Source organism: Alosa alosa, chromosome 3 (genome assembly GCF_017589495.1).
Source record: "Alosa alosa isolate M-15738 ecotype Scorff River chromosome 3, AALO_Geno_1.1, whole genome shotgun sequence".
Classification (NCBI taxonomy): Eukaryota; Metazoa; Chordata; class Actinopteri; order Clupeiformes; family Clupeidae; genus Alosa; species Alosa alosa.
The window spans coordinates 14,595,552-14,616,602 of record NC_063191.1 but is presented as its reverse complement, the minus strand read 5'-3'; the positions used below and the strand labels follow the sequence as shown (position 1 = coordinate 14,616,602).

General features: G+C 44.9%; 2 protein-coding genes across 3 annotated transcripts in view; both read left to right on the top strand.

Annotated features, from left to right (window-relative positions):
• Nucleotides 1-4,583, top strand: part of trim45 (tripartite motif containing 45) — an 11,401-nt gene extending 6,818 nt beyond the window's left edge. Inside the window, exons 4-6 of one of the 2 annotated variants that reach the window (XM_048238211.1) lie at nucleotides 58-172; nucleotides 1,132-1,258; nucleotides 2,973-4,583. In XM_048238211.1, the coding sequence (XP_048094168.1) occupies nucleotides 58-172; nucleotides 1,132-1,258; nucleotides 2,973-3,121 (391 nt within the window). In that variant the 3' untranslated portion in view covers nucleotides 3,122-4,583. Of the gene's footprint in view, nucleotides 1-57; nucleotides 211-1,131; nucleotides 1,259-2,972 lie in introns of those variants that run through there. The other variant, XM_048238212.1, reaches the window with a different exon arrangement.
• A 5,018-nt stretch (nucleotides 4,584-9,601) lies between these two features.
• Nucleotides 9,602-21,051, top strand: part of man1a2 (mannosidase, alpha, class 1A, member 2) — a 104,821-nt gene continuing 93,371 nt past the window's right edge. The window contains 2 exon segments of the mRNA XM_048238802.1: nucleotides 9,602-10,466; nucleotides 11,159-11,634. Of these exon segments, the coding sequence (XP_048094759.1) occupies nucleotides 11,327-11,634 (308 nt within the window). The 5' untranslated portion in view covers nucleotides 9,602-10,466; nucleotides 11,159-11,326.

The following is a 21,051-nucleotide window of genomic DNA, read 5'->3' as shown; positions in this document are numbered from 1 at the left end:
GTGTGGGAGTGCAGGTCAGCAAATGATGCCCTTTGAAATCTCCTCTCCCTCCCGTAGCACCACGGAGGCGTCTATCGTGGACAACAACAACGGCTCGTACTGCGTCTCCTACATGCCTGCTGTGCCGGGACCCTACTCCGTGTGGGTGTGTGTGAAGGCACAGCACGTGAAGGTAACCCACTGCTAAAATCCATCACTACACCACCGGAGGTTGGTGATCAAAATAACACATTCATAATCATAGACTTAATTGCTGCAATATATCCATGTGCCCAGCACTTGCTACGTATTTACAGTGTATTTCAATGTCTTGGTAATGCAGTTGTTGTCATTTAGTTCATGTTTAGCATTTTAATGTGCATTAAATGGTGATGTATGATATTTTCCCCATGGGTTGAGCACTGCCTCTTGTGTCCTTTGTACCCGACTCAAGCAACACATTTGTTACTGAGGCAACAACTCAGCCGGCTTTTCTTCCCCGATCACTCAAATTGTCACCATGACTGAGCGCAGTGGTGCCAAGATAACTCACTCTTGGCCCGGCCCGGGGGACTGCACCGCCAAGTCCTTAGCACTGCCACCACCACCCACACCCGGCCGTCTTTTACACACCGCAATCACCAAGGTGCAGAAAGATCGATGGCACTGTGCTGAACACTTAAATAGCAGCGTTTTTTTTTTTTTTTTTTTTTTTAAAAGAGAGCACAATGCCTTCAGCTCTGACAGTGTGGCCCAAGGTTCTCTGTCTGATCCCAAAGTGGTTCTAAAGCGAACGCTAGCCAGAGTGACAGGCTGGCGGCGACCCTGCTGAGAGAGAGAGGCAGCCGTCGGCATGACGATGGGGGCAATTAAGGCTGCCAGCTTTAATGATGACCCTGCCCCTCTCATCGCTGGCCGAGCCGTGGAGGAAATGACATGGCAATTAGCGCTTCCATTAGGACAGTGGGATATTAATGATGACGGTCATCAGCCGCCATGCCCCCACTGGCAGTCGATCTGTAATACACTAACAGGGCTACGGGGGCTTTACAGCCCAGTGATTAATGGGAGCACATGATGATGACCCCTTTTGTTGTTGTTATTTTGATGTTGTTGTTGTCGTCGTCATTTTTGTTTGGTCGTTTGTCTCAGGGCTCTCCTTTTGTGCTAACCGTGAAGAGAAAGTTCCGGCGCCACCGCGGCATGTTTCACTGCTGCTCGTTCTGCTCCAGTGGGGGCGCTAAAGAGGCTAGGTGTGCCTGTCCGGGGACCATGCCAGGTATGGGATGTGCACAGGTGTTCTCCTGTCACACTGCTTTTAGAGTGAACTGGTGAAACTTGTGGTAATATTGTGAATATGTGATAATTACTTACACACACTTACACACACTTGCACACACAGCCAAACACACAGACACAGCCAAACACACACAGAAAATGAGACACTGTCTGTTCTTAATTCTTACTGAAAGCTGCAGATTTACAAGTTATTATGGATTAGTAAGTGAGACAAAATAGGCAGAACCAGGGGGGGTATTCCCCCAACCTCGCTAAAGGCCAAACATGGCTTATTTTGATAAGTCTAGCTAATTTAAGTGAGAGTTCTGTTCCGTTAGTGAGGTTAACGTGAATCCCAGCATTCTCCACTAAACCCAGCTGCAATAAAGGCATAAAAAAGGCCACAAAAAAAAGAAGTAGAAATTTTTTTCCGACAGTGTCACCATGCATGGATTTACACATTCACTAGCTCCAGCGAATTTATGAAGATTATGCGACTTAAAATGTTTTCACTTGACATGCGTGTGGTTCTAGGAATCTCGCTACTCTGTGTCATTTACGTTTTGTAATGGTGTAATGCGCAGCGAGACAGCATGGGAAAGGAATTATATTCTTGCGTGTTCACAGGTTCGCTTCCCATACGAAGTATTTAGGCTACATAGCTTATCACCTTGAAAATGGCATTTTTAGTTATACTCTTTAATGAAAGACATGTCCTACTGTTGATAAAGGGTCATGCACATTTGGTAGGCTGTTCAGTGACAGTAAATTATGCTTTGCCAGTGGGCTATATTATATCTGATGCAAGCCAAAGGATAATTCTGTAGCCTGTAGGCCTATAGGCAGCTAATAATTAAAACTGCTTCATGTGTCGACGATTGTTCATGAATGTCAAATCAACTGTGTGCTACACCGATTAAATATTAGGCCTAAATGACAAATTGAAAGCCATTGCATTTCAGATAAATATATTTCAAACACTTTACTTATGGGAGATAATGGGCTATATTACGTTGATACTCATTTATTTTATGACCACCTACACCTATAGACAATAATTTGAAGTGAATCCTTTTAATCTGAGAACGTATAGATAGTTTACTTGTTTTGTTCAAGAGTGAAGACAATCAAACTCGCAATTGATTTCAAACCATTAGCATTGTTGTTTTAAATGTATGCTTTCATTATTCTCCAATTTCTGTAGGCAACTATCTATTTTTTTTCTCTCGATGTTAAATTTGATGACTTTTAATGAAAATCCTGTAAATGGCGCTTGCAAATCGAACAGAAATCGTCTAGTATTGTCTTAATTTTACGACATATATCCTCTTTTCGTCAATCTACTGTTTTGGTCTACTTTTCTACCTCGTGCACGAGCAGAGATGAAGCTGACCTAAACCGCGCTTGAATAAACGAGGCCAAAATGCCTCTAGTTAATGGAATAGCTTCAGCCCCAAGTGAAAGTCTATGCTACTGTAGTTCAAGCCAGGCCATTTCTGTTAAGCCCCGCCTTCATTAGCGAGGTTGATGGAATACCCTCCAGGTGTGTTGACATTCTTAAATAGTTCATAAAAAGAGTTCATGAAACGCAGAACACAGACAGTTTGCATACACAGACGAATAGCTAATATGGCTGCCTGACTTATGTTTTTGTGTGTGTGTGTTTCTGTGTGTGTGTGTGTGTGTGTGTGTGTGTGTGTGTGTGTGTCATGCAGGAGGGTTCCAGGGCTGTGGCCATGGTCATAAGGGGCACCCTGGTAAGCCCCACTGGTCCTGCTGTGGCAGCCTGGTGGAGGCGTCCGAGTGCCTGGTGCGTGCAGTGGGCACGGTGCCCAGCTCCCAGCTCAGGACCGTGGAGCTCTGAAGAATCTGCTCCACTCCCACCCCAACCCCTCTCCTTCTCTCGTCAAGCCCCCATCCCCTTGAAGGATTTGCTCCACATCTTTAGTCTCTATCTCTACGATTCTACCTCCTTGTTTTATAGATCAACGTTCATAGTGTTTCATTACGTCTGAAACGCGCACACACACACACACACACACACACACACTTACTGTATATCAGTTTCTTTCTCACATCTGTGAGTCTCCGTGGTTACAAAAACACTACAATGAATTTCTTCTTGTGAAAGCCTTGCGCAGTTTGATTCAATTTAGATATGCAGCAAAAGCTGAAATGACCCAGGATCTTTTTTCGCTTTCTTCCATGCAGTCGAAGCCTTCTGGGGCCACATCATTTTTTTTGTAGGGAGGTTTGATCTCCCCTTTTAATTTATTACCATCTCTGTACCACTAGGGGTTTAAGCTCTGTTTCACCACGTTGAAGGAAAAAGGAAACACTGTTTTTTTAGTCTGTGTATCATAGCATATTCTCATATCCCCTCTGGAGTGCTGAGAAGTAGATAATGGGAATCATGCCAGGCAGGTCTCGGAAAGCTCAACAAAAGGAATCCTCTCTTGCCGTATATATATTCTATAGATTTAGGCTATGTGGATAACAAGCCTCGTTCAGTTGAAGTGACTTTGACTTTGTGGAAATGCCTTTGCCCGAGGCCTGCCTCGCACATCAGGGGTGGCGAGTGCAACGATCAGAAGATGAAATGGTGCTTGATGATGCTTATTATTCTGAGCACTGCCACTACCACCTCAGCCACCTTTACGTGTCTGTTGCTTAGCCAGCATATTCCTGATTAGTGTCATAATGTGTTTTATAGGGCTACTCTTTATGGCACAGTTATGTCTTATCAAGGGATTGTACTCTTTATCTCTTAATCACCAGCAATTATTGAATATTATGAAGTCACTTTCGTTTGTCCTCTTGTTATTTACACCAGTAAGCATACAGAACTTTTAAAATGATACATAAGTTAATGTTAATGGGATCTTTGTGTTGTATAAATGTGTTCTTTTGCATGTTTAGAAGTACTAAAGAACTGCCTCACGTCACCACATCACGCCAACAGTGCCTTGTTTGATTGGATGTGTTTTTTTTGTTTTTTTTTGTTCAGTTCAGTTCCTGGACCATGTTCTCTTTATATGCCATTACTTCACTATGGCAAAGGCCAAGGTCAACAAGTTTCTAAAATTTTCTAACAAGGACATTTCTCATTTGCTTGCTCCATTGTCTGACATGGCAGCTGCTTTTTAGATTCTGGGCAACAATATATGAATGTCCTTTGTGCTACTAGGCCCAGGAGCTTATTTGCTGTCCAGTGATGGGATTTGGAGAAGTGGATATTTAGAAAAAAGGAATAACCTTTATGGTTTGGATTTGTTTTAATGTTGTTATGCAACTTCAAATAAAAACAACTTCTTTGGTTTCCAATAGCCCCTGTTGTATTTGTACTCTTGCATTATCAATGAGCCCCATAGCTCTTGTTAGCTGTTTCAGAACAAATGAGTTGGCTTGTTTTTTTGGCACCTGGAGCAATTTCCCTGGTTGGTTCTTGCAGTCTGCCCCGTACCAGACATGATCAGACACGGCAGGTATGTAGTGTTTGTATAGGATAATGCAATATGGCTTTGTCACCATGGTTACATTATGGATGAGGGTGGATGTCCGCACCTCTGTATGCAGAAATGAATCTGAATCTGTTTGTTTTGCAGCTGATGTTTATAAGGTGAGGAAATAAACAGCAAGATGTAGGGTTAATTTCAGTCACTGTCTTATTCACAGCTCCAGAAAGACAAGGCAATAAAAAATAGCATGTAACACAATTAACTTCCTCTCTTAGACTCATGGGGGCAGTAGTAAGTCACAACTCATGCAACGCACCATATGAGTGGTCAGCTTGAGAATTTAGATTAAATGATGTATACAGGGACGCAAGTGTCCTTGAATTGATGGCCTAAACTTCTCAAAAGAATGTTTTATGACCTGGATGGAGAACTAAATAAAAAACAGTAATCTGTTTTAGTACACTTAAGGGAACGTGTTGCATTTGTGTTGCGTGTTGCTTATGATGTAGAGCTCTGCCATGAAACATAATGAGTATCTGTTCAGTTGTTTGTCACTATTACCTTTGAAAAAGTAGTGGTCATTAAGAACTTTAGGTATAGCTAAATCCAGCCCATATGCCCCGGCCCCTGGTCCCCCGAATGGTAGATAAGAGAGGCGTAGAGATTGCATCAAGTGCTACTCGGATCATGTCTACGGACTAAAAAGTTTTCATTTCATACTGAAATTTGTTTGGTTAACATTTCATACAGGCTGCAAAATGTCATGCCCACCCATCCTGGAGAAAAAATACAAATTCCCATATGGAAGTGGGAAGGCTGGGCACAGTTAACAGCTCCAGACTGAGAAGGGGACGCAGGCAGCCATCCGTTCTGACAATTTTACAAGGAACACTCTCTCACCCTCCCACAAAGAACACTGTGGTGTTCGAGAGCCAACTTTTGCATTAAGTTTTGCAATGTTCAAGGACACAATTTAATCATTTCTATCAAAGGCCCGCATAGCTCACTACTTCTGGGGAGGGAAGGACACGTCAGGCTCATAATATACATTTAAAGCCCCCGTTCTGCCAATTCATCTTGTCAGATAGGGTGTCATCTCAAATAGAAGTGTCGGGACTCGCTTGATAACTATCTCTGTAAACATTTTTGGGACGAGGGACATGCTCAAGAATCCCAAAGAAGCGTGTTATATTTTTTGGCCGAAATGTGTCTTATCATTAAGCTTCTCACCACTCTAGATGGACACATTTGATAAACGACATTCATGGTATTTGTAAATGCTAACAACAAGACCATCTATCAGACGCGACTGGATTGTCAGCTAGAGGACGAAGTGGCTGAGAGGCTGGCTGGCTGAGAGGCCCCATCCCTATGCGTTTGGTATTTGTCAATCCCCCAACGGGTCGCACAGGGTGGGGAGGGTCATTAGACGCAGCAGCCATCTGTTCAACACAGGCTCATATGCCCAGGATAGAGTTGGCATTTTTGGGGATGGAGATGTGGTCAGAGAGTGGGGTGTGTGTGTCTGTGTGTGGGGGTGGGGGTGGGGGTCAGGCTGACATGCAACCTCACCTGTTTCCAGGGTAGAGTTGGCATTTTGGGGAGATGAGAAGGTGTCTGTGTGTCTGTGTGTGTGTCTGTGTGCGTGTGTGTGTGTGGTATGAGCAGGAACAAGCATGTTGCCAGTCCGATACACAACCTCTCCAGTCTGGAATGGAACACTGTGGATTGTCAATACATTCATCCAGAATCCTTTACTGCAGAGGATTGTGGGAAAGATTAGTTAGGTCACTCAGAGAACCAGTATATGGGGTCATGTTCTTTTGACCTTTCTTTTTATTTAACATTCTGTCATGAATGCTTTCTCCTCTTTTCTTCTAACATCTCTCTCTGTCTCTCTGCTTTAAACTAGGATCATCCCTCCCTATCAATTTGGTACAAGGTGAGAACTCACCTGTCAGCCACTCATCACATCACATTGCCACCCCAACGTTGTTGTGACAAAGCCTGACAGGCTCCTTTGATAGACTCTGACTTTATCTAGTCATATCCAAGAGGCAGCGAAACTGAGCAATAAGAAGAATGCTCAAACACCATTCAACATGCACTAGACAGACTATGAATGCAACACTTACATTCATGTGTCATGCTCATGCAACTTGCCATTGAAGGACTTCATTAATCCTTTTGAGGATTCTCCTCACATCGATTCTTTTACTTCAGTTTACTTCAGTGCTCAATTCCCTTTAGATACATTGTGCATTGACTTCGCCATTGATCGAGCAATGCTTAAGCCTTTTTAGTGTCGAATGCTGTGTGAGCACCAGATAGTGACACAGACACACAGGCAGACCAGGGCTCTCAGTACACTTCTTAACCTGATTACGGTCAGGGGCCAGACCGCGCCGCCACACGCTAACACAATTATGGTGCTCCAAATAGAGTCCACTGTGGAATAGTAGCCCCAACCCTCCAAGCCCTCCACTGGAGTCTGGAGTCTTCACAAAACTGTTGGGCCCTATGAAAGAATATAATATTGGACCACCTTAAAGATAATAATAATGTTGGTTTATCAACATACCATGACTGGAATCAGCACAAAGTTATATGATCAATAGCGTTAAGCATTGAGAGTCTACCTGAGGCTCACTTCAGAATTTTTTGTGAAAAAAGCCATGTGATTACTCACGTGTTGTCGTGACAATGTGGCCAATCAGCCACAAGAGAGGTGATTGAACCACTCAACTTACTGCTCACGACTGCAGAGACGGATGCTTTAGAGAGGGCAATAGGTAAGAAGAGTAGTTACTATGGTGAACATATGAGAGTGAATGGAGTGAAGGCGCACAAGGGCTTTATTTTGTCCTGTTTTGGGAAAAGCTGCTGTGTCTTCCCTTTGGTGCACTACTCTGTAGGGTCCCTGGATCTGTCCAATTAAAGGTTTTGGTCGGTTAGATTGTAACTAACAGTACATTTGAAAAAAAAAAAAAACATTTTAAAAGCAGAAAGAGAGAGCGAGAGAGAAAGAGACGAACAGATGAAGAGATGTGTGGTATGAGTTGGATGTGTTCCAACCAGCACAGAGAGACTGTCCAGGATCACTGCTTCTCAGTTCCAGACAACATCCACTCCATCCCACACACACACACACACACACACACACAAACCCTCCCACAAACTGATGCACACACATTCACATTTACACTCACACACCACACACACACATGCATGCTGCACTACCCCTACACTCTTCCAGTGCCTGTCATGATGACCTGTATTCTCCCCACCTGCCTGTCATGTCCCCCCATCCCCTCGTGATCTACTTTTTCCTGGCACCGTGATGGAGGGAAAGATGACGCCCCATTAACTGGAATGTCAGAGCCGGAATCTCTTTTCCCCTCACTGTTGCCTTCGACTACCCGTGTGATTGACGGCCATATCTCTGTCGCAGAGCCAATCGGCTTGCCCTTGAGTGCACCTGCGGTGTTCTCATGGGTGAAATGGCATCACATGCATTTATTTGCTCACAGAGTTTTAAAGTGTCATAATTTACCATGCTGCAGTGGCAATGTGGCTTTTGACAAAGACACATGCTGGGCCATTATGTGGGCCTACCGGTGTGCGTCGCAATGGTTCATCCTCTGTGTGTCTGCCAAGGCCTCATCTCTTCACCAAACCCCCAGTCCCCTCCCCGCCACACACACACACACACACACACACACACACACACACACACTTCCTCTCCTTTTATTCTTCAGTCTTCGTTTTCACCATGAATTTTGTTTTGGCTTCTTATCTCTTCTTATTTTGGCTTGTAACTGAGCATGTTGAGGCTGTGGGTAGCTTGAGAGATTTCTTTTTCACCTCCTCCAACCAGATTTTGTTATCCGGAGCCTCTCAGAGTTTGCCATGATCCCCCTCTTCTCCAGACCAGTGATCCGTGCCGTGTCTGACTGCCAGATGCTGATGTTTTAGAGGGGCTCCTCTTTCCATTGGAGCTGATGCAGACGTATGCGGAGAACCCCACCCAACGCACGCTGCCCGACTCCCCACTCCTGCAAATGTAAAATCAAAACAGCCACCGCAGAGGGTCTTTTTTTGTTGCTTGGTGGGGTGGAACCATGTGTGAATATCAAATCCCTCACCCTGGCTGCTATCTCTTTCTTTCTCTCTCTCTCTCTCTCTCTCTCTCTCTCTCTCTCTCTCTCTCTCTCTCTCTCTCTCTCTCTCTCCCCTGCAGGGGTTGATCATACACACACGCCAGTCTGAAAAGAATTCTGCAAAGATGCCACAGTCTCATCATCGTTGACAGACGCCCTGCTGATTTCAGTCTCCTGAGAGTGATGGAGTTTGTCATGTTAATTGCAGGGGAGGAGCTGAGGCAGGCGAGTGGAGCAGGGCAATTGAAGTTGAAGGACCCAATTGACTCACAAACACACAGTATCTCCATTTCAGAATTGGCTCGCAGTTTCTCTCTATCTCTCTCTCAGAGTAGGTTTGCAATTTGCTCTCAACAGTAGCCTATTACATCTCTAGATCTTCACACAGACAGTGACATCCAACATGTGGTGTATTGTAAGATGTTCTATGCTACAGGTTTTGTAATGGGGGCTTTCTCAGAGAAGACATTGTTTTTTTTTCCACAAAAGATTAATGAAAAGGGTAATAATGGATTTTATTTAAGATGGATTAATATATATTATTTATTTATTTATTTATTTATTACATTTTACAGTGTAAATGAAATTGTATTTCACCTAGGCTACGTGTCGACCATTCAATATTTAGTTCATGCAGCCATTTCACATTATTCATATTAGTTCATAATTGGTAGACGCTCCCTAAGTTTACCAAACGGCAGTTGATGGGATGGTGGAGGACCGAGGGGAGGAGCAGTCGTTGCAGTAACAACATCCTGGACATAAGGGACTAGCGGCGCACATAATGAAATAAGGGAGGTGGAAACTAGCTGAAGATCCCTTCGCGGACAGACCTGAAATGATGGACATAGTTCTATTATTCAGAAACTGATTTGTGAAAGAGTCATATTGAATTCTTAACGTGAGCCGCCGAATTACCCACAAGCACATGTGAGATGATGCGCAGAGAAACGGTCTGCTACAAAACAGCAAGCTAACGTGAGATGCCTTTACTGGAAAAGGCGCAGTATCTAGCAATGCAGGCCGGTGAATCGGTATTAGTGAGGAAACCTAGTAGTAGCATTTATGCACGGGCATATTAACGCAGATATATTTTTTGTCGCGCAGCCGATTCGACTGTAAATACACTGGCTAATCGAATCGGCGGGTTATCCAGCCATTCTTTGGAGACACCACGGTTATCAGCGACGCAGGCCTGTTGGAAAGAGGCTCTCAATACATTGAGATATTCAACCCAACTGATGTTTTATGCCGCCAGCATAATGTAACGGAAACTTTATTATTCACTCGGGTAAGAGAATATCGTTATTGATTATCGCAACTGAACGTCGTGGGAACACAGTAAGCCTGTTGGCAATGCGATCGTCGTTTGGATTTACATTTTTCAGTTTGTTGTTTGTTTTTCGATGTTTTTGAAGGGGAAGCCACTCGTGTCTAACAATCTAGACATCTACCCGATAGCCAGGAAATCCAGCGAACACACAGTTAACCTCATAGCGAGTGCAATCTCGTTGTCTTTTTGTTAAACTTGACGTCTGAATCTACTATTAAGGTCCATGGATCAGTCGGCAATGTCGGAATGATTTTCACGGTAAGTGGAAATATTAGCTAGCTAGCGCATTGCGTCCTTCTCAAATACGGTCATTAATGTTGTTAAGGGAATGGACAGCTACAGTTTGCTGTTAGTTAGGCTGTAACTAGCCCTATAAACCGTATGAATGGTTGATCCTGCAAAATGGCACTTGGCTTGTGCAGGGGGTAGCCAGAGATCTTGCGATAGGCTATCATGAGTCAGTGAAGTAGCTCGTGCATGGTTCCCTAATGTAATCAAAAGTGGAGGACGACAGCACTCAAATCGAAAGCATATCGTCTTCCTTCTTTTATTTCGAATAAGAGTTTCAAGTGAATCAGACGCATTCCTGCTAAGGCCAATCTACTTATCTCGTCCTGTGTTTGTGGTAACCTGTATCACGTGTGCCAGCAGGTGTTCAACGTGGCGTCACTTGTCTTGCTTGAGCTCGTTGTTACCTGTCAAACTAACTAACTAGACTGTTGAGTCAGCGTAGCACCTTGTCTGCCTTATACAACGCGATATATTTTTGGAGAGATTCATTTGGATTTCTTAAAAGAAGCATAAAGTAATGTCAGCTGTCAGCTTTGTTTTTACTTGCTACTGGAAAGTAAATACCTCTCTATTCTAGAAGCTTTCAGCGGCTCATCCGCGAGAAGGTGAATGCAGGCTAATTTCCAGTTGATTAATGTTACTTTCCCCCTTGTTTCCAGGATGATGAAGAACATAACATTATAACTGATGGGAAGTCGTGCCTGGAGTCAAGGAGACCGACACGAATTTGGAATCTGAGCACACATTAGCCGGAATGAGATAATAGCGCTGCGTATGCAAGATAACCTTGACACTTGTCCCCTCAGTTTCCAATTAGAATACAAAACATGACCACACCGGCTCTCTTGCCTCTCTCGGGCCGCAGGATACCGACTCTCTCGCCGGGTGCGTCCTCGTTTCCCCACCACAGGGCCACCCTGCGGCTCTCCGAGAAGTTTATCCTCCTCCTCATCCTCAGTGCCTTCATCACGTTATGCTTTGGAGCGTTCTTCTTTCTCCCGGATAATTCCAAACAGAAGCGCTTCGACTTGGGCTTGGAGGACGTGCTGATCCCGCACATCGAACCCGGGAAGGAAGGCAAGCACAGCCAGGTCATCATACATGGTCCCGGAGGACACGACGAGCACCGACACAAGTAAGACCCCCCACTCTTATTTCTCGATGTAGTTTGTAATGTGTACAGCGTTATTGTCTGAATATATGCCATTTATTTTAAAGGACTATAATAAGAATCCAGACCTAGGGGATGTTCAAATCTCGAACTGATATCTGGTTCCAGGTAGGTTGATACCTGGTTCCAAATGAATGATGGAGCGGTCAGGGTTATTGATCTACCAAAGTGTCAGTCTGTTCCCGAGGTGGGGAACCTTCTTCAGGCTATTAGTGTTTTCAGACACTCTCCAAAATGTAGTAAAAAGGCAAGCACTGCAATGTTATGCAGTAGTTTCATCACTAATTGAGAGGTTACCACAGAGCCCCATACAATAAGATGGCCCTGTGTGTAAAAAACTTGTTGTTTGTAGGCTACTGTAACACTGATATTCATATTTGATATGCAGAATTATCAGCACTGCCTACACACACACTCACACCCCCACACACACTTTTCAGATGTGGGTGATGCTACACAATGCAGCCGCTCAGCCATTGAGCAGTAACAGGAGTCCAGTTTAATATGGTCATATTTCACCTGTCCCTCTTTTTCTGTCTAAAACATGTCATCAATTTGTCAGGTGATGGCATGCTGCTGATTCCGGTTGTGATTGTGGGGCGGGATGTCACTCGTCACTCAGCTAAATGACACGTTAACGAGACACATTCCATCTGTCAAAGCCCAGTCAGTCGCCCGCCAAGGCATTCGGTTGCTGATGTTCTCCCAATTTCAACCAGCTGAATGGTCCGTATTACAGGCTGGCCTGTCCGTCCGATCACCCTTTGGGTTCTTGTCTGGCTGATTCAGAAAACACAGGCGGGTGGGAGGTGGTCACCTCACAGCGTTCACTCTACTGTGTGTGTGTGTGTGTGTGTGTGTGTGTGTCTGTCGTGCGTTGTGTCTGTGGCCAGCTGACTGGCTTACTGGCCTCCTCTTTATCCAGACACCATCTCCAGCACCACACAACAGGGAAAATCCATTTTGTAAGATCTATAGGACCTCCAGTGTCCCTATATCCCATGAGTGCAATAGGAGCTTCCCAACCGCCATTACACAATTGCAGTAGCTCTCTGATTGGTGGACAGGGAAAAGAAAGATGCAGCTTGGCTGAGTGAGTAATTAGAAACGATGAATAGTTAGCTGGAGCTGTGAGTTTAAGTACTTGGCTATGGTCCCCATGACGAGACGAGAAGAACCATAACAAAACAAATGACTGCTTCAGGATCTGTAATTGCAGAGCCGCTGTTGTGAATTGGATTAGCGTAATTGGAGCATAAAGTTTGATCCTCTTAAGGTAATCACTGGGTTGGTTCATATTTTGTCCACACAAATGTGATATTTGGGCAGCCGTGGCCTACTGGTTAGCACTTCAGACCTGTAGCCGGAGGGTTGCAGGTTCGAACCCCAACCAGTAGGCACGGCTGAAGTGCCCTTGAGCAAGACACCTAACCCCTGACTGCTCCCCGAGCGCCGCTGTTGATGCAGGCAGCTCACTGCGCCGGGATTAGTTTGTGCTTCACCTCACTGTGTGTACACTGTGTGCTGTGTGTGTTTCACTAATTCACGGATTGGGATAAATGCAGAGACCAAATTTCCCTCACGCGATCTTAAGAGTGTATATATACTTATATACTTATATTTGTGGGGTTATATTCATTTTTTTTATCATCAGGCAATCTTGAGGTTAATTTTCATGTTACGTGCTCCCCACAGACACACGGTTTTACACACACACATGCAGGCAGGCAGACACACTCTGCTCACAGTCACGACAAGGAGCCCCGTTGTGTCCACCAGTGTGTGTGATGCAGAAACACACTGAATAGGACACTAGTTAAACTCACCTGTAGGCATACGCAAACAATAGATGTAATGCAGTACATGTAATGCACCACCATACGTCACACACACACACACACACACACACACACACACACACACACACACACACACATACACACGTACACACTCACCATGCACACAAATACGTAACTATATTGATTTTTTTGTTTTTTGAGAACCATGGAGATGCTTATTCTTTATACACACATATACATGACACGTACACACATGCACACTTACTTCATCTGATTGTATAGGCTAATTAGTCAAATTCCAAGACAGTACTAATTTTTTATGCTCTTCGTGGCTGCATTATGTACTCTCTCTGTCTGCTCTCTCTCACACACACACACACACACACACACACACACACACAAACACACACTGCCTGGAGTCCTGGTGTTTTTCCTACTGTGTGGAAGGTACCTGCTGGACTTGATAATGCCTGAGCCAGGACAGAAGTAGGCCACCATTACAGGCATTGTGAAAGAATGTGTGATGTTTAGGCCAGCATTGTGTGTACGTGCTAGTGTGTGAGTGACAGAGGAAGGGGTGTGTTGTTTTGACCAGCATTGTCTGCCTGTGTGTGTGTGTGTGTGTGTGGGAGAGTGTTATGAAAAGGGGGTAGAACTTCGACCTCCTTGGGTGTGGTTTCCTCACAGATGTATTTGCAGTGGAGGCTGTTGGGATCGGGGGTTTGTGATGCTGGTGGTTGACCTGGATGGCTGGGCTCCAGAGGACAGTGATGCAGCCTTTGTCATTGTGGCAGCCATTTGAATAGAGTGTACACGGCTTGACTTAAAACTCCTGTCTGTTATTTGAAAGCCACAAAAAATGTGTGAAACCCTGACACATTGTTGTTGGACTGTAGGCACTAGTGTGTGTGTGTGTGTGTGTGTGTTGGGGTGGGGGTAGGGTCACTATGTTTCTGTTGAGTGAAGATGGCAGCGGCCATGGCAGTCGCGGAGCGGCTGGCATGAATGCAAACTGGAGCGAGGTGGGCAGAGAGGGCAGAGTTCACAAAACCAGGTCAGAGGCCCACATGCCTGTGTGTGTGTGTGTAACTGTGTGTGTGTGTAACTGTGTGTGTGAGTGAGAGTGAGAGTGAGAGTGTGTGTTTACGCTCAGCTGTGATGGATTTAGATTAGTTTTTTCCCTTTTCTTTTTTTCCCTTTTCTTTTTATTTCAATGTTATTCAAATATATTAATTTTATGTATTTAAGTTTTTGCATACGGTAGTACTTTTAAATTGAAAGTTTTGGCATATCTGCAAAGTGTGTTTGTAAGCTTATATTATATTGTGTGTGTGTGTGTGTGTGTGTTTTTGTTTGTTTCCTCTTTCCGTCTGGCTTACTGGGACCTATCTCCAGTGCTTTAAGCATGTGTTTAAGGCTGACTCGGCTACAGCAAGGTATTAGCGGCCGACCAGTTTCCCTCTTCAGACAGGCACCTGGATTACCCAGCAGGCAATGGGGCGGGGAAGAGGAAGTCTGGAAGGTAGTGGGAAGGACGAAGCAGAGAGGAGTGAATTGTGAGGAAGATGAGAAAATGGGACTTAGAAAGTATGAAATCTAAAGCTAGTGTAAAGCTAGTGTGGAAGTTGTTTAAAATATGTCATAAGGCCCCATACGTGGCGCGACTGGCTGGGGCACCTGCACCGTACGCTGGCTTTAAATAATATCATAAAATGTTGAAGAATGGGGCATAACATCTAGGCCTAATTCTGACAATGTCCCTGGCGATGCCCATCCCTTGTTTTTAACTGTTTCATCCATTTTTTTGTGCAAGGAGTGCTTTTTTTGAGGTCAGACAGAGTTGACGGGTTGTGTACGTTTGAGTTTGAGAGAGAGTACATGCATCGTTAGTGATGGGATGTGTTGCTCCTGCTTCACACATCTGCTTTTGCTGCAGGAGCTGTGGCACTGAAGGTGCCTCAGGATGATGGAGATGAAGGGATAGAGAGCGTGAAAGAGAGAGGGAGAGAGAATATAATAAATAAAAGGGAAATGGTGGAAGTGAGAGATAAAGGAAAAGGGAACAGGTAGGCAAGGTGTGTGTACGTGTGTGTGTCCTCCTCAGTCCATGCAGTGGGTTACATGTCAGATCAAGGTTCACCGGAACATTTCCTTGCATCAATTTATTTCTGCTCCCATTGGCCAAGCCCCTCTCCATCCCATAATAGCGCCTACTACTGTACATACAGGCCTTGCTTCTTGAAGCAGGATTGTGGAGTAGAACATGCTGTTCTCCGACTCCCGCCATTCTCCAGCAGCCCCGACTCTCAGGCCCGCTCAGGCCTTATGTTGCCTCAACAGAGACTAAGTCCACTCTAATCCACCACTCACCTTAGGGCACACACAGACAAAACACACACATACATTTGCCATATAAAATAGATTCTGTGTGTATCAAAGTTGGGATTAGCTCATGGAAATGAAGAAAAGGATTTTTGTGTGTGTGTGGGTGGGTGAGTGAGAGTTACACATCGAGCGAGTGGCGGTGAAATTATCTTGTGTAATAGTGATGTTGTCTCATGGCCAACCCACACACTGCTACAAGAATAGGCCTATCCGTGTGAATATTCATCAAGGCCATTCATACGCCAGTCACCTTGAGCTTTGTGTGTGTATGTGTGCGTGCATGCGTGTGTGTGTGTCTCCGTGTGTCTCCATTGTGTAGTGACGGCATGGTGGCCTGTGGCCGGCCGCTCCTTTCGTCACCGTAATTTAGTGTATGAAAAAAAAAAGCAATCCCACATGTCGCGCTAACAGAAAAACCCTGTGCTAATCCCCAAACCCAAAGCAGTGAATGTATACCCTGGAAATCCAGAGTTCTCGCGAGAGCACAATGGAATTGTCTCTGCGAGACACTGGCAATGAGCAATGATGCACGTTACTTTTACCCCAACATTCCGGGGAACCAGCTAAACTGATGAAGACAGCGCTGCAACGTTGGAGGACAGTACACATTGGTCGTAGTGTTATCCGATTGCCTGCAGTGAGATTTTTAAATGCATGCTTGTTGCCGCCCCTCGAGTTGGGCCATTACATTGTTCTTGGCCAGACCCTTAATCTTTCTAGATTATCAGGGTCTGGATTTTCCAGGCTAGTGGATGTACAGTATGTGGGGCAATTGTGCAAGGCTTAAAGCCTGCTCTCCTTGGAAAAGGCAAAAGACCGGCTTGCTTGGTTCTTGTGGTTTTGCGAGGTCTAGCTCTGCAAAAGTCGGCCTAAATCTTAAAGGCCGTATTTAGAACTCTCCGTTGAGGGGTTATTTAGAACTGTATACAGTACCAATTTGGGGCCCTGAGGAACCATTTCTAGTTCTGAAGAACACTACCTGCCAAAAAAGCATTCCTTGGCATAGTCAAAGCCTTAACATGGGAACTGAACCTACTAAAAACAGAACCTAATGAAGAACCATCTCTCTTTGCTGGTCTTGTGCCAAGATAGTGGGCGCTCGCTAATCCAAAGACATGTGCGTCCGGAGTGGTGAGATGATTTGTTTGAGGCACGCACACACGCACGTGGCTGAAACTCGGGGCTCGCTTGGTACGTGCTGCTGCCCACTCATCATCTGCGTGAGCACCAGCCCGTTTTTCAGGAATTGGCCCGAGGCGACGAGCTGGACGGTCACTGCTGTCATCAGACGTCTGAGAGCTGTCTGTCTCCGCCGTCTCTCAGGCAAAGTCGTGGGAGCCCTTTTTGGTCCGCTCGGACTGATTGGCCCTCGGCTCTCTTCCTGTGGAAATCACCTTCTGCTGAGATGTTAAATTGCATCCATGTGTTGTCTTTTGTTTGTGATTTTAACTTTTAATACAACTTTACAAAGACGAGTGAACAAGGTGAGATCACAAAGATACCGACATTGGTATAAACACGTAGGACAATACCAACTGGAGTTTTCATACACGACAAGGAAGGAAAGGAATTAAGATTAAGAATGAAACTAAATCAATTACGGTTGATTTATAAGGAGATACTAAATGTCCAAACAATAATAAAAAAACAAATTCCAGGCAGCCACTGATTTGACCCTTGCCCTTTTAACCCTGGCCTTAGTCTGCAAAGGTCTGAGGCATGTGTGAAGATGAGATGCTTTCAAAATGATATGCATAATTTTAACAGCATAGTTTTGTAGAGCATGCAGAATAACTAATGCATGAGAATACTAAGGTGCAATAAAATAAATAAATGTTAAAGAAAAATGCCTAAATCGTTTGCACAGAACTGTGCATGCTCTTGCACTATTGACCCTCTTTCTCACTCTGGTTTGCTTTTTCACACGTTCTCACTAACTCTCGGTCTCTTGCAAACACACACACCAGTGTTTCCTCTATGTTGATTTGGTAGTGGCGGCCCCCCACGGTTTAATTTTCTTCCCCCACGGTATCAGAAATGGGGCAGACAGTACAATAGTCGCAGTTGCCTTTCAAAATTCATTGTGCAGACCTGTTGTAGATTCTCCAAATATACAGCTCAATCACAACTAAAAAAATAATGCCTAAATTGTGTGTGAATAGAGGTGAATACATATAATTGTTTGTGTTGCAGCGAAGTGTCAGTTGTCATTTCCGTGGGACGGTGGGGGGGGTGGTTCGGACAGGCCTGCCCCCCCTGCTTAAAAAAATCCTAGAGGAAACACTGCACACACACAGACTACACTTCTCAGTCAGACGAGACACCCAACGCCTAAGCTGCGGTTTCTCGGTCAGCCACTTGCCCACATGCTCGGCCTCAGTCTCCCCTCCCCCCTCTCTCACCTCAGCCGTATAGAAGAGCTCTTTGCCGTCTGTAGCATACATCATTACCACTACCATGTACTGTGAGCTGATGGAAAAACCTGTTCCTAGAACAGCGCTGGCACACTGAGAATATTCATGCATGTATAATGTATGCTGTATAATGCATAATGTAGTCCATATAGTGTGTGCATTATGTAGATGCAAGTGTGTAATGTATAGGCTATATGTTCTTCTGCTTGGAGGCTGCAGGTAATCTTGTGAGTCTTATTGTGAATGTGAGTATGTGTGTGTCCCAGCTGTGGCCCTTGTCTGTGTCTATATTTAGCCACCCGGCCCCTGTGAATGACCGCTAGCTCTGTCAGCACTGATGATGTTAGCGGCTGAGGCTTGCTAATCTGTTATGTTCGGAGTTTTCTTTAAAACGCACATGTGAGTCGCGCTGCCAGATCCTCATTGTGTTCAAGTGTAATTGCGCACACACACACACACACACACACACACACACACACACACACACACACACACACACAATTTATTTGTAATCCCTTATGGTAGACTTAAATGAGTTTCTTGTGTATGTGTGGTTTGCCTCCTCAGTAGATCGGCTTTTAAGTGGTGGTGTGTGTGTGTGTGTGTGCCTAGTAGATGTTCTGGAGACTGGAGAATTCATTAGTGCCAGCCTTCCTCCCGATGAGATCATCTCCCCACTCTGGTGTGTGTTTGTAGAGTGGTGAACAAGACAGTGAGACTGTGTGTGTGTGTGTGTCACCGTTTACTGTCTCCATCCGCCTCTTGATCATACTCTCTTTCCTTCATCTCTACTACATCCTCCTTTTTCCTCTCCTCCGATTTTGCCTTTGCATTCTTTTCCTCTGTGTTCTTTTGTTCCACATTCTTTTATCTTTTCTTTTTCATTATCTCCCCTTCCCAGGTGTCCCTCCCTCCCTCCCTCCCTCCTTGTCTATGACAGTCATGCTGCAGGTATTTGTGTAAAGGACACATTAGGACACAGTGCCTCTGGTCAGGCCAGTGTAGAAAATGACTGCAGCTCCTTGACAGTGAGCGACATTCCATTCTCACAACACCTTTCCCCAAACCTGCCCATTGAAATGCCAGACGATCGCAGATTCTTCTTCTGCTGCCTTCTACTGTTTCAAACTGTTTTTTCTACACTGGGGGTTGTTCTTTGAAATGAGTTTGTCCTGCACGGTTGGTTAGAATGGCTGCTCATCAAAGCTGGTCTGTAAGCAGCTTTGAACAAGTGTTAACCGCGCGTCAGAACAACAGCAATGAATGAAGATGACAAGAGTAGGACTCTTAGGAAAAAGACAAATTGCGTATCGTATAATCCCATGCTTTGCTTGTGGTAATGCACTGCTAGAACAAGGCTAAATGCGATTGGGATAAATCTGACTGAAAAGAAACAAGAGACACCCCTTCAGTTCTGTAATTTCCCCACTACATTTCTATTTTGTTGTCATGTGTCTCTCTCTGCTTGCACTTTGTACTTCTCCATTTAGATTAACCCTGTCATTTTCTGCTCGCTGCACTTCTTTACCCCTGCCCTCCATGGGCTGTCCCTCTCTGCACTTCTGCTCTTCTTTACCCCTGCCCTCCATGGGCTGTCGCTCTCTGCACTTCTGCTCTTCTTTGACCCCTGCCCTCCATGGGCTGTCCCTCTCTGCACTTCTGCACTTCTTTACCCCTGCCCTCCATGGGCTGTCCCTCTCTGCACTTCTGCTCTTCTTTACCCCTGCCCTCCATGGGCTGTCGCTCTCTGCACTTCTGCTCTTCTTTACCCCTGCCCTCCATGGGCTGTCGCTCTCTGCACTTCTGCTCTTCTTTACCCCTGCCCTCCATGGGCTCTTCCTCGGCTCTACCAAGGCTAAGGGGATTGATGTCAAGTTTACCCTAGTGCTGCTGCTGAGTATGTACATGGAGATCAGCTTCTGCTGTGGCCAAGCTTAATCACCAGGTTATCACCGTGCTACTGGAGCAGTGGCTAGTAGTCATGAGAGGCATAAGTCTCCTGGTGTCAAGGTTAGTGAAACTAGGCCTATAGATATTAAAGTAATGCATGCTTAGGTGCCCTGTATTACACAGAAACCAGGAAGGAGACTAATGCCTTCCTGTGAGAGTCCTGTCATAGTCCTGGTATGCACATTTCGAGTCCTGCTTCTTCATTTCTTCAGACAGAAGCCCTTTTTCACACGCGAAACTAGATAATGTATCAGGTGAGAACTACGGATAAAAAATGGATGCATGCGTGGATGGATGTTAAATTGCATCACAAAGACATGAGACGCTCCTGAGGGAGATCATGGGAGATTAAAAGGGGCAAAGGCTTAAGGTGATGATACATGGGAGCAACTTTTGGAGCACACAACCTGTTCCATATGTTCTGATGATCATGAAACTTTGCCTGCTGATGGTTCTTTAGAAAACAAATTGTTGGTCAAAATCAATAGGAATGTGCCAGAACCACAACCATTCCCCTGCAACATTGCTCAAAAAAGTTGCTGAGTTTATCATCAGATTTGCTCTGATATCAATGCGGTGAATGTAGGGGGAGAGGTCCCCCATCTCCTTTGTCCTTCTCAAACACATTAATCCAATGATTTTTAATGCCCACTGGAGCTGCTGTAGTGAAAATTGTTCATCAGGTGAAAGATGAACAGTTCAACTGTAGCAAGATGAACAGTTCAACTGTAGCATTTTGCACCCATACCCAAACAATGCCATACAGGTACAATATACATCAGTAGCCTGAATTAAAAGGTTCTCAGTGGGACTGAGGTATTACGGTGTTGCAG